General features: G+C 41.9%; 1 protein-coding gene across 22 annotated transcripts in view; it reads right to left on the reverse strand.

Annotated features, from left to right (window-relative positions):
• Positions 1 to 12,509, reverse strand: part of PTPRD (protein tyrosine phosphatase receptor type D) — a 3,784,543-nt gene that overhangs the window by 431,832 nt on the left and 3,340,202 nt on the right. For all 22 annotated transcript variants that reach the window (XM_085633482.1, XM_085633637.1, XM_085633629.1 and 19 more), the window contains one exon: positions 2,446 to 2,587. In XM_085633482.1, the coding sequence (XP_085489608.1) occupies positions 2,446 to 2,587 (142 nt within the window). The remainder of the gene's footprint in view (positions 1 to 2,445; positions 2,588 to 12,509) is intronic.

Genomic DNA, 12,509 nt, shown 5'->3' on the forward strand with positions numbered 1-12,509 from the left:
TTTCTGGCAGATCAAGGAAAAGGAAAAGCATAATACTGTATAAAAAAGGTAAACAATCTCAAAGTTGAATCTCTGCAAGCAAATACACAGAGATTCTAAGTGGGTCATGCTGTAAATATTAATTTGTATCAATTAATCCTTTAAATCACCGACATGATATCCTCATATTTGACACAATATTTGATCGTAATCAAAAAACATTAAATATTAAACTTGGAGAAATGGGGACAAAACTCGAGTCCGCTGGTATCTGACTGGGCAAAGGACATGGACTGTGCAATGATAGCCGAGAAAATGTTTTTTAAGGGTAGGGGATGCCCCAAGAAATGGGATCAAAAATGGGGAAAGTGGAACAAATACCGGGGGGACATATGCCTCTCTCCTACAGTGGAAATGCAGCGTGAGAGACAAGCAATAATGGCCCGCCTCATGATAGATGATGGGCCCCCTGCACCGGTGCTGGGACAGGTGGATTAATGACACGACCTCAAACTGCATTCCAACATGTTCACTACGACTCTAGCCTGCAAAAGGGTGGTGGCTACACCTAGGGTTCTCCTGGGAGTGGCCTACGGGAATAGTACCTTGTTTGCAGTGTGTATTAACTCGATGTGTATGTTGTGTTTTCTTCATGCTGAACGGTTACTATGTATGCTCATCTTGTAACCAATGCATTTTCTCCTTATCAATAAGAACTGTTTAAAAAAAAAATATATATATATAAAACTTGGAAATCTACTTGTAGTTTGATCCTGTGTTTTGAGTAGACCTCTGGCTTGTTGGGGAGTCACAGCTAGAACAATTACATGTTATACATTTCTTTAAGGAATGCTCCACAACTTAATTTAGTCAAGCACATTTTAAACAAGGCCAAAACAGTGCATTTTGTGAACTAGTTCATTGGCACGTTTAACCTCTATTAATCTCCAGGAAACTATGATCTTCTGGTGAAATAATTCCCTCAGTATCACACTCAGAAAAACCCAATGCAGGAAAGCAGGGGTTTCCCCAGATTTCACAATAACACGCAGGGACAACACTGTTTGCCCTATTACATTTACATTTAGCACAACAGCAAACCTGCCAGAGTGGTGGATTTTCTGTGATATCAAACTACCTTTGTGAACATAAAAGGGGGTAGATCTTTATTTTAGGAATTGGAATCTGGGCATTACACAGGTAAAAGAAATTTTGCACTCGCAGCTGAATTTTAATTCCCTATAAAGTTGGCAATTAAGTCTTTTATAAATAAATAAGATAGAGGGATAACTGATAAGGGACGTTGTGTATTTTTTACCAAATATATACTTTGCATTTCTTTGGGAGTAATGAGTGATTGTGTGAATGAATATGAGTAACTGAGTGGAGCTTTGTAACAAATATACCATAGATTGTTCCAATGAAGACTTGTGTTCATGATCAAATCTCAATATGTGAACACATAACTTTATATAGAACATTATCTCATTATTATGAAATTATCTTGCAACATTTTGTTTCAATGCTAACATAAGAGAAGGTCCTTTTTAAAGATGGCAAATGACTTCCTGAATCTTTTTGGACAATATATTCATGGGAGAACCTACTATAGCTATTTATCTCCAAGGACCTAGGATCAAGTAGGCCAGTCTTGGTGAGTATCCCACTGTTTACCTTGCTGCTATGTACTAAGACACACTTTCTCAGAATAACCAGGTCCATTTACCCACCTACAGCTTCAGAGGAAGCCTAAAACTTGTTTTTTTCTATCATTTACTGTTTTTCTTTGTCTCTGTTAATTCAGTTCAGGACAACCTTAACAGTTATCAAAGTGCTCTAAAAATATTATTCATAGATTTCAGTTTAAACTTGATTAAATACCACTCAAGTTGCCTTTCCCACTTAAAAGATTGCTTACTGAGTTAGACACTAAGTGCTTTCAATCTTAGGTCACTAGAAAGAGACTGGGTATTAATAATGTGTATTAAATAGTGCTTGTCAGTGAAAGTACCATGATAAAAGAGTAATTAATGTTACTATGAGGAAACATTTTCAATAATTTAGAATATAAACAGAAATATGGAAAAGGGTGTGCCTTAAATGATGCCATTATTGTGAAATATATATTGCCATAAGGAATTTCTCCTATGCAACACATGGGCACTACAAGCTACCTCTCAAAATGTCATAGAACCAGGACCGATCTAAGAAAATGTGATACTACAGAATGTTCTACGGCATCACAAGCTGGTGAACGGTTTTGGATTGAACTTGCAAAATGTGACTTTACCAAGCAGGTTTGGACATTAGTATAGATTTTTGGTTACAGGAACTGCACATGCGAACTTTCCCTTCCTGCCATTTTGATGGCCACATTATACAAACAACGTTGTCATTTAGAAATCTATCACAGAGGTAAAAATGAACTGGAAACATCCATCTTGCATCACCAGAAAAGGGACTTACCACGCAGGACATTGAGCCTAGTGGATACACTAATTTCTCCAACATTATTAGAGGCCACACATTCATAAATTGCATCATCTCTCGGGGTCCTCAATGGCTGTATCCTGAGGACTGACCCAGAGCCATCGTCGAACTCTATCACCTGTGGAAAGAAACACAGGCTGTCACAGTTGTTGTTACAACTCCCTATCTCTGTACCAAGAACTGTTGAATGTAACCCTTTCCTCTCTTCTCCAATAACATTCAAACATTCACACAGGATACTCTAGTGCACATGTTCTGTGAATGAAGCCTCATGGGGTGAAGGCTGCATGATATTAGAAGTCATAGCCATGATATAAGTAACTTTAACAAGTTCATACTAACAAAAAATCTTGATTAAAATATAGGCAAATTTATGGATACCTATTGTTGCGTTTATGTATTGCCAGATTAGTTCTATTTAGAGAACTGCATGCTGCCTTTGGATTCCTTCAGAATAATGAAGTAGTGCCAGAGTTTGCAAAATGGAAGGCTGCGAAGAACAGGATTAATCAAAGTAGGGCGGCTCCTAATCCAATATTTATCAGTCATACGCCTTTTTGCGTGAAGTTCATTCATAGGAAAGTCGGAAAAATATTTTTAAGGTGCAATATGAAGCAAGTCCATTTTGATTCTGTCTAACTTATGAAAAGATTGAGAGACTATTATACGGCTGGAACGAAATACATTATATTTCCCTTCTGGGCTTTCCACCGCTTGTGGATCTCCTGTTTGAGGTTGCAGAACCGAAGATTAAGGGTGCTGTAAAGCTTCATTAAGCAGCCCAGATTTTTCTATTTTCATTTAATGGAATGATGAAGTCAATAATATTGCCATCGGCTTTTTTGTTCCTCTTTGGAAAACTGTCTTAGGATGTAACCCATCAAAATGGCAAAAAATACAATGGAATAATATACTAATTAATTCTGGTACTTTAGGGTAAGTTTAGGCTAAAATTATTGGTACTCTCATAGAAAGTTAGTACTATATAGAATACTACCTTTTGTTAAAATTCAACTCTGGGCAATAGAAATGTATGTGTGCCAACCTTGATTTAATATCAGTCATATGGACACCTTCGGGAAAACATATGCTACAGATGATTAGAAAGTCAAAGAAAAAAATATCTTGACTTGCTGCATTCAGACTTTTGCCCGGAAGCTTGAAACTGTTCAAATCTGAGACATTTATGCACAAATGTGAATTGTTTTCCATAACATAAATCTTAGGCAGCCTCAGACAGCTGCTTCCAGAATATTAAACACCTTACATAAAGAATTATGCGCCACGAAAACACGGCACAAACAGAATTTGCTCTATTTTTGTTGAGTTTACATCGAGGGGAATGAAACAGAAAATGTGCAAGATAAAAAGCTAAGCTTGAGGGGAAACCAGTTTCTTCTGTGTCCGATTACTAATGCTGCATTAATAGCTTGCTTTATCATGTTAACAAAAGGTATACAATTTATAGCATAGTTCATATTCTCTGCTAACACACGTAGCTCGCCCATGAAATGCTTTTAAAGTAAAAAGACTTACATTTTGCAATTGCTTCTCAAAATGGTTTTTGTTTTACGATGGATCAAAGAATATATATATAATAGGGGCATGGACAAAATCTGGGCCTGGTTTAGAGTTTGAAGTATGAGCAATTTCTGTCGAGGTGACGGAGTAAATTACTTCTCCGCCATTTTGTCATCCCCCACATTTAGAGGTAACATTGGCAGGAAACACTGGCAGGTCAAATTTGCTTTACCTTGCAGAGATGGGCAGTAAGAAAAGCCATCTGTCCACTCTCTCTAAATGGGTTGGACACCAGAGGGCTACCCTCTGATGGGCACTACTGCATTGGAGGAGTCTGTTAGAGGCAGAGCCTCAGTAGGCTCCGTCGTCAACATATTGTCAGTTTGTCCACCTCTAAATTGGGATGGTGGGCTGTGAGTTTGCCGGAGAGGGCACTCACTCCATTGCTGTTGCGATGAAGTACCTTTTCTTCCAAACTCTAAAGCAACCACCGAATGTCATTATTTGTAACAAATGCAACAACAACGGTGTATTAGTGTTTTCACGAATTCAAAATTTACTTAATTTGTCCTTACACATGTATTTGGAGAAAGCATACCCTTCCTTTTTTGTTAACATACCTCAAGAAATCTGTGATGAGAGTGAAGTGACAGAACTGGCTGATTATTGTGGCGTAAGAGGTCTGCTCATAATTGAGTCAGGATGCTTTCTCCACTTAAACTATTCTCAGGTGCAAGATTTATTGTATTTTTGCTTTCTTTCTGTTTTCTTTATTCATTCGTTCTTTCAGCCACTCTTACTTTGTGTCCTTGTAGTGCATTTCTCTAGCATGAATTTGACTCTAGCACCGTTCACAACACTAGGTTTAAGTATCCACACTGAGTACTACAATGAAAACTGGCTAAATTGATTAAATGAGTGACAGGAACACAAGAAATGTGCAAGGAAGGATGACTACTACTTTGTGTACATGATATATCAGTTAAGCAGTTTATTCTGGATAAATGTATTGATTGATCAGTCAAGTGGCAGTATACTACTGATGATGTGAGATAGTATCTTATACATTGTACGTTTTCTATATGCATCACTATTTATTTGATAAGTACTAGCAGTGCTAATAATATTACTATGATTTAATTGTTCAGTTATATCAACTCACAATTGAACTTGGCAGATCCTCCCATCACTGAGCTGTGAAATAAACTGATTATTACCCTGAGAGGGAGCATTTATTGTTTTCCTAAAAACATAGTGGTTAGGGTCTTTACAACACTGTTTCATGTTTGTGTCATTAATTGGGAATACACTTGCTTATGGGTGTTGCATGAACATACATTTGGATTTGTACATCTGGATATATACCAGTTGTCTAATGTCATATTCGCATACTTACAATGCAGTCTTAAGAATGGTGGCCAGTCATTCATACAACCACGTGAAAGGCCTGCTTTGGCTCTGAGGATCAGATTGATAATCCCATAATCAATCGGTTGTGGAACACTAAGCAGGGTATTGCTTGTAGCTCACACAAAGTGTGCTCATCAAATAACTTCAAGATAAGTCCTATAAAAGAGGTTTACTCACCAGTAAGGTAGGTTCTCACCATGTTACCATTTCTCCATGGATAGCCATACTATGACATCATTTCTCGTGAGAAGAATCTTAATTGACAATCCTAATATTTTTCAGCAAAGACAAAGAAATGTCACCAATCCTACACTAATTGAGCAGTTTAAAAAATCATGCCCAAATCTGTGATTTGGGATATGCTGTGAATAAAATCTTGAATAAGAAATTTGCTACAGAGAAGCAAACAGCCTTGTTTCCTACGTTTTAATTTCACTTCATGTTTTAACAGACACACTCAAGCTGTATTGAATATCAAGTAGTGCTTGCAACTAGTGTTGCAGTTATTAGCATCATAGATACATAACAAACTGAGAGGTTCTTCATAACCTCACTAACGATTTGGGAAATGCCGCATTCAACACGTGTGCAAATGTGCAGTATCAGGGAATGTGGATCATTCTCTCAGTTGACATGGAGCAGCCTAGGTAAAGGGAGATGATCCTGAAGCAGAGAGTGGGATCAGAAGGGCTGGCCGGAGGGAGGCAATAATCCAGAATACAGACCTAATATTATTTTCATAGCAGAAAGGTTAGTAATGGCTTTCATATGACCCAATCCTTCAGGTACCAACCATTTATCAAAAAACGAGGCGATCACCACGCAAGTGTATTGCACATTTCTGTGTTTAGGTTTGATAGTGGTGCTTTCTAGAACCTGGTATGAGTCCAGATGGCTGTTCTCCTTTTAAGCTGTAACTCTTTTTGCAAATTTGCTGCACTAATCTTGTTAGTACCAGATATCCCACTGTTCGTGTAAACAGTCTGGGAAATACTTAGATTTGAGTAACTAAGGAATCTTTTCACAAACAAATGTGTCTAGTTTGAGGCTAGTAGGCCAACCAAAATTGGAAATTGTACACAATGAGGGGAAGGGTAGTTTGACTGAGGTGAAAATATAAAACAACCCCTTGAAGCAATATATCATGTGAGTAGGATGGGCACCATAACTGGGGTAATGAGTATTTGAGTCATATTCTCAGTTGCGATGGACACACAATAACAAAGGTCTCTGAAGATTTCACCTTGGCATTTCCCATATTTCCAGTTGGAAATTATTTAGTTAAATATGGCTGCCTCCATATCTGACATCTTTGTACACATGAAGGATAGGAACACTCCTCTGGCTGGTACACATACAAAATAAATGCCTGATTGGCCACCTGTATAGCAGATTAATAAATCTATCAGATAATATTTGTATATCAGTCAAGAGCCAGGTCTTGAGTCTCTTCCTGAAGTGGGTCAGTGAGGGTGCAGTGCGGATGTGGATGGTGTTCCAGGCTTTGGAGCTGAGGTGGGAGAAGGAGTGCCCTCGGGAGAGGCTGTGGCAGATATGTGGTGTCAGGGCAAGATGTTCTGAGTGGATGTTTCTAGTAGGTTAGTGGAAGATCAGGCGGTGGTTTATGTAGGCTGGTCCTTGGTTGTGAAGGGCTTTGTAGGTGTGGGTGAGGAGCTTGAAACAGCATTTCTTCTGGAAAGGGAGGTAGTGGAGGTCTTTTATGTGCTGGGTGATGTGTGTTCTCTTGGGCTGGTTGAGGACCAGTCTGGCTGCTGCGTTCTGGATTGTCTGGAGTCTTTCCATGAGTTCGGTGTGGGGCCGGCATAGAGTGCATTGCCGTAGTTAAGCCAGCTGGTGACGAGGGCCTACGTCACAGTTTTCCTTGTGCTGATGGGGTGCCATCTGAAGATTTTGTGCAGCTTGCGATATGTGTGGAAGCAGGCTGAGTAGACAGCGTTGATCTGACTTTTAATGGAGAGTTCTCTGTCCAGGATGATGGCCAGGTTGCGGGCGTGGTCTGTCAGTGTGGGGATAGGTCCAAGCTCCGCTGGCTACTTGGACACGTTCCAAAGGGCAGTGTTACTGTCAAAGATCAGAACTTCAGTTTTGTCTGTGTTGAGTTTCAGGCAGTTGTCTTTCATCCATGTTGTGACATTCTTCATACAGTTGTGGAGGTTGGTCTTTGTCCAGGTGGGATTTGCTGTCTGTGAGAGGCTGAGCTGTGTTATCAGAGATGATTTTGATGTTGTGCAATCTGACGATGTCTGCGAGTGACGTCATGTAGATGTTGAAGAGGGTTGGGCTTAGGGATAAGCCTTGGGGTACTATGATCAGGTAATAAGATGTGCAGAGAACAAACACCTTTCATACCTGTCTGTCTTTACTTGATAGAAAGAGGATACAGGTTATAAGGAAGCTAGTGGTGAACCTAGACTAAATTGCACTGAGATTTCTGATTTGTGTCGGAGTATAACTGTTGGGAGGTATGCATAGGGGTATCAAATAGGCTTCTGTTATGAGATCTGGGGGAATACTACCTTCTTATACGACCATCAAAATATATTAAGATGCACCAATACAACTTGTTTTGTAGCACAATTGAAACTTGATCACATTTCATAAAACATTTTTTAACCCCTTCAGTGCCACGCCCTTTCCCCCTCCTGTGCCGGGCGTTGCACTAGTGGGTGGGGTTCATGACGAGATAGTCTCGTCATGGGCACAGCGCAACCGTGCTCCATGACGAGACTATCTCGTCATGGGCACTGAAGAGGTTAAGCCAATTTTATTTATTTTGATCATGGTGGTACAATACAATATACTTCAAAGTGCTGAACCCAACGTGAGTTGTGTACAAATATTGCAAGTTCATCAGTTTGGCTGGAATAATTAGTTCAGAACATGTATACATAAATGTTTACATAGTTTAGGCCATAACAGTGGGAGTCCCACTCAATAAATCCTTACCGCTGTGTTAAAAACATTCCCCATCTTAAAGCCTTTCTGACTTGCTGAACTATTTTGGAATTGGGATGTTGTCCATACACTCCCAACCTGTTTCCCCCATGTCCTAGGGGTTTGATCAAGTGAGAAAGAGAGTGGGGAACTTATGCTGAAGGAAGGGGCAGGCTGATGAGTGTGAATGCAATGGTGATCTGCTGTGCTTCCGTTATGAGTGTAAGCTATTCAGTGAGGGTCGCCTTGAACGTTTGCAAATACTGCAATAAGACATCCCATGATGCTGCTATGGGTATCCTGCACAGACCTTGCATCTCCTCCCATCTAAGTGCCACTACTTCGACCTTGCCCCATTTATGTTTTGCAGCACACCAGTGTTGCAATCCCATAAGGGTATCTTCTTTCCAATGCATTGCAATGGACTGACGGGCAATTAGTAGCAGCAGGTTAATAAAAAGGTTAGTTGCTATTTGAGCCTTCTTCCACTTGAACTGGCCTAGCAGTCCCTCTCTTTTGTGAGCAGGTCTTCACGACTGTCACCTCCGACAATGCATCTATAACCTCCGTCCATAGGGTATCAACAGCCAGGCAATTCCAGAACATGTGAGCCATGTTGCCATTCTGTGAGCAGCACCTGAGACAGAGAGAGGCGGAACCAAACATTTAATGTAAGCATGCAGGTGCAAGGTACTCTCAGGGCCCCACACCTGGCCAAGTTGAGAAAGCCACTATGCCAGCAGCTCCATCGCCAGGGCAAACAGGAGTGGAGATAAGGGACAGTCTTTGCGGGTCCCTCTGCTCCCTGGGAACAGGTGATGATGCACTGGCCTGTTTTTACTTGTGCCGTGAACTCCGTGTAAAAGAGTTAGATGAGTCTTGGGAGCCCTGTGAGGTCAGAATGGAGAACCATATCAAAAACCTTTTCTAAGTCTAATACTGAGACTGCATATGGCAACTGGGCTGGAGCCAACTCCATTACTCTGTGAAGTCTAAGGATGTTAAGGGTGGTTGATGTACCCAGGATAAAGCCATTCTGGTCCAGGTGTACCAGACGGGCCATGTGTTCCTGCAGGCAGACTGCAATGATTTTATATTCCTTCCAAGCATTGATAATGGATGGCATGAGGTCCTCACCAGTGCTTCTTTATCTGGCTGGGGAAGGGATACTAATAGGGATTAGCGGAGTGACTGCCCGAGCTGGTCCTTCATAAGAGCAGCTTGGTATAGTTCCAGAAGCTTAGGGGCTCATAGGTATTTGTAAGCTTTATAGAACTCTACAGGTTCAGGACTCACCAATGGTCATGCATAAACTAATGAGCTAGCCATTGTGCACGGCAGGTAGCAGCCGCTGCCACCGGGGCGGTGGGCAGTGGGGGATGTGATCAGTCTAGTAGTCGATCAAGAACACAGTTTAAATCTCCCCTGATGACCCAAGGCATGTGTGCTCATCGAGTGAGAAAGTCGAGAAGCGTGCTGAGAAGGCTGCTTTCACTGTGTTCGGCACGTACATGCTACCAAGAAGTATGGGTCTGCCACCAAGATGGCCTTCCACCCGGACATAACGTCCCTCTGAGCCTATTTCTAAGAATGATGATGGATTAAACCCAGATCAGTCGACTGGGGGTGAGTGCTTGCAATGTTCAACACTCCGTCCATCATCCCCTTTGGTTTTGCTTTGTTCACCCTAAGTTGGCAGGGTATGCCCAGACGTGGGTCCCTTGCTCACTTTGCCACTGGATTCAAGCTAGCCTGGCTGATGACGGCTGATTAGCCAAAAACCGGTCCCAGGATGCTTGTTTCTGGTCCAGAGAAGACATGGCTTGGCAGTTCAGGCTGGACTGTTCCCATGAGGCACAGGGTCAGACTGATTTGCATATGGCCATGTCTGAACTGGGGTGGCGGAGTGAGCTAAAGAATGATGATGGATTAAACCCAGATCAGTTGACTGAGGGTGAGTGCTTGCAATGTCCATCATCACCTTTGGTTTTGCACATTCCGTTTGTTCCCATCCCATGAACGTTACAAGTTAGTCTAACAATCTTAACCATGTCTAGTTATGTAAGGAGAACAAGGAGGGTGGGGCAGGCAAAGGGAGGGGAGAGGAGGAAGGAAGGGAGCCTACCATACCCAACCGTATGCACCATTGTGAGGGGGCACCATAGGGTGCTGGACCAACCCGTACTGCATGACTTGTTAAACAGAAGACCAAAGAACCCACAACCTCAACCCAGGGTGGCCGCAGAGCAGGTGGCTACCCAAACAGTAAACCAAAAGTCCCATAGATAGGAAGCTCTAGCTCGTGCACACCTATGTAAATCGACTTTTCAGTAGAGCAGTGGGCACAATTTATGTGCTTTTGCACAACTAAAATTGACTACAAGAGAACAGCAAAGACTAGGGAGCAGACCCATTTCTACACTATAAAGGTCAATTGGACAGTGAGACTGGAGGACAATGTGGAGAGGGCTGCCACCAGTTCCAGGTGTACTTTATCACTCTTTAGCTGTGCCGGGGATGTGGGAGCCATCAGCAGTGAATCAACGCTGGAGAATGGGCCGGTACCTGCTAATGTACATGGTGGAAGTGGGTTCTTTGGATGGAGTTTGGTTGTTCACATTTCATACATACCATGGTCTCTGGTTTACTTCACCTTATATTGAGTGACAGTGTCCGTGCTTAGTCAAGTGACTCCACATGGATTTCTTCCTACTGTTCACAAAGAATAGACACTGCCTGTTTCTGGTATTACTTGTTCATTATGGACTAAAGGTCATAATAATTGTTTGTGGTTAAATTTCTCAGAAATTGGGTGCAGCTAGCTGAGCATATCCTTCTCCACACTCTCTCAAGAAGAAAAGAGCCTGGAGCCCGGAGTCCAGAGATTGAGAGCAAGCAACCAAGAAAGGGCCTAGAAACAGTGACATGCCAATTCCATCAATGAAGACATGCAGTAATATTCCCAGAAATTTGTTTTACAAAAGCCGTCTGACTCTAAAAATACTATCTACCGAAAAAAGGGAACCTAGTACAACTTTGTCCCACCCGCTTTACCACTCAGTGGGAAACAACATCCTCAACTTAGGTAACACCATACAACTGCTGAATCAGAACCCAGCATTCAGCGGGGTAACCTCCTCTGACATCAAAATACATCCAATTTGTAAACACAGACCAAGGGCACCAGAGAAATTCAACAAAGGCCACTTAGGGCTTGCCGGACATGGCCAAGAAAGTACAGTGTGAAAGCAAACACCTCCAGACCTGGGGCATAGTCATCGACATATGCCAGAACCTGGGTATCTGCATAGGTGCAACTCTAAGGAAAGAGCAAATGAATCAGACCCTAACTCTCATAGAATCTCATAGAATATACGCAGTCTGGTCTCCCTATAGGAGACATGGGTCCTGGAACCAGTTGCATTTCAGGACTTCTTTTGCAAAGCATTCCTAGCCACCAAGGAAGCAAAATTTGGTCTCAGCAGAGGGGGCCTTGCAATCTACCTGTCAACAGCGATCAAAGCCAACAGCAAGGAACAAAAAATTACTCTGACTATCTTCAAAATATTGCACATAATAATGGAAGTAGGGGGCATGGCCACTACAGTGCAATTATTAAATATTTATGCACCACCCAGTCACAAAGAACATGAGGATACCTTGATAAAAACTGTTTGAAAACCTCCTTAAAGCAGGAGCGTCCTACCCAAGGTCTTTGATAATAGCAGCAGGTGATCTCAACATGAAATTGCTAGGCCACGCACCTAAAAATGAAATCACCAAGGCACAAGCACCAATGGGATATCTCAGTGCAAGCAACAACCGAGCTAACGGGAAGGGACTTAAAGGGCCTTACCTTGCTCAGCAAACGGGAGTATCTGGGTCTTAGGGCCCTAAATGGTTTATTCCAAGGCAACATCCCTCCTGCTTTGTACTTCCACTCCACTAATGGCAATTCCTTAAGTGATTATACATTTGGATCCCTGCCTTTGCTACAGTTAGTCCGCTACTTCAGAAAGGGAGAAAGATAAGAAAGAGACCATCTGCCTCAGGAGCTAGAACTCACCCTTGCTGTGACCAAAAACAGTTGCACTGCAGATTGAGCAGTCCTAATCTACTATAGACCTCAACTACCATAGAATCATTGGCGCAAA

The sequence above is a fragment of the Triturus cristatus genome, chromosome 2_1 (genome assembly GCF_964204655.1).
Source record: "Triturus cristatus chromosome 2_1, aTriCri1.1, whole genome shotgun sequence".
Classification (NCBI taxonomy): domain Eukaryota; kingdom Metazoa; phylum Chordata; class Amphibia; order Caudata; family Salamandridae; genus Triturus; species Triturus cristatus.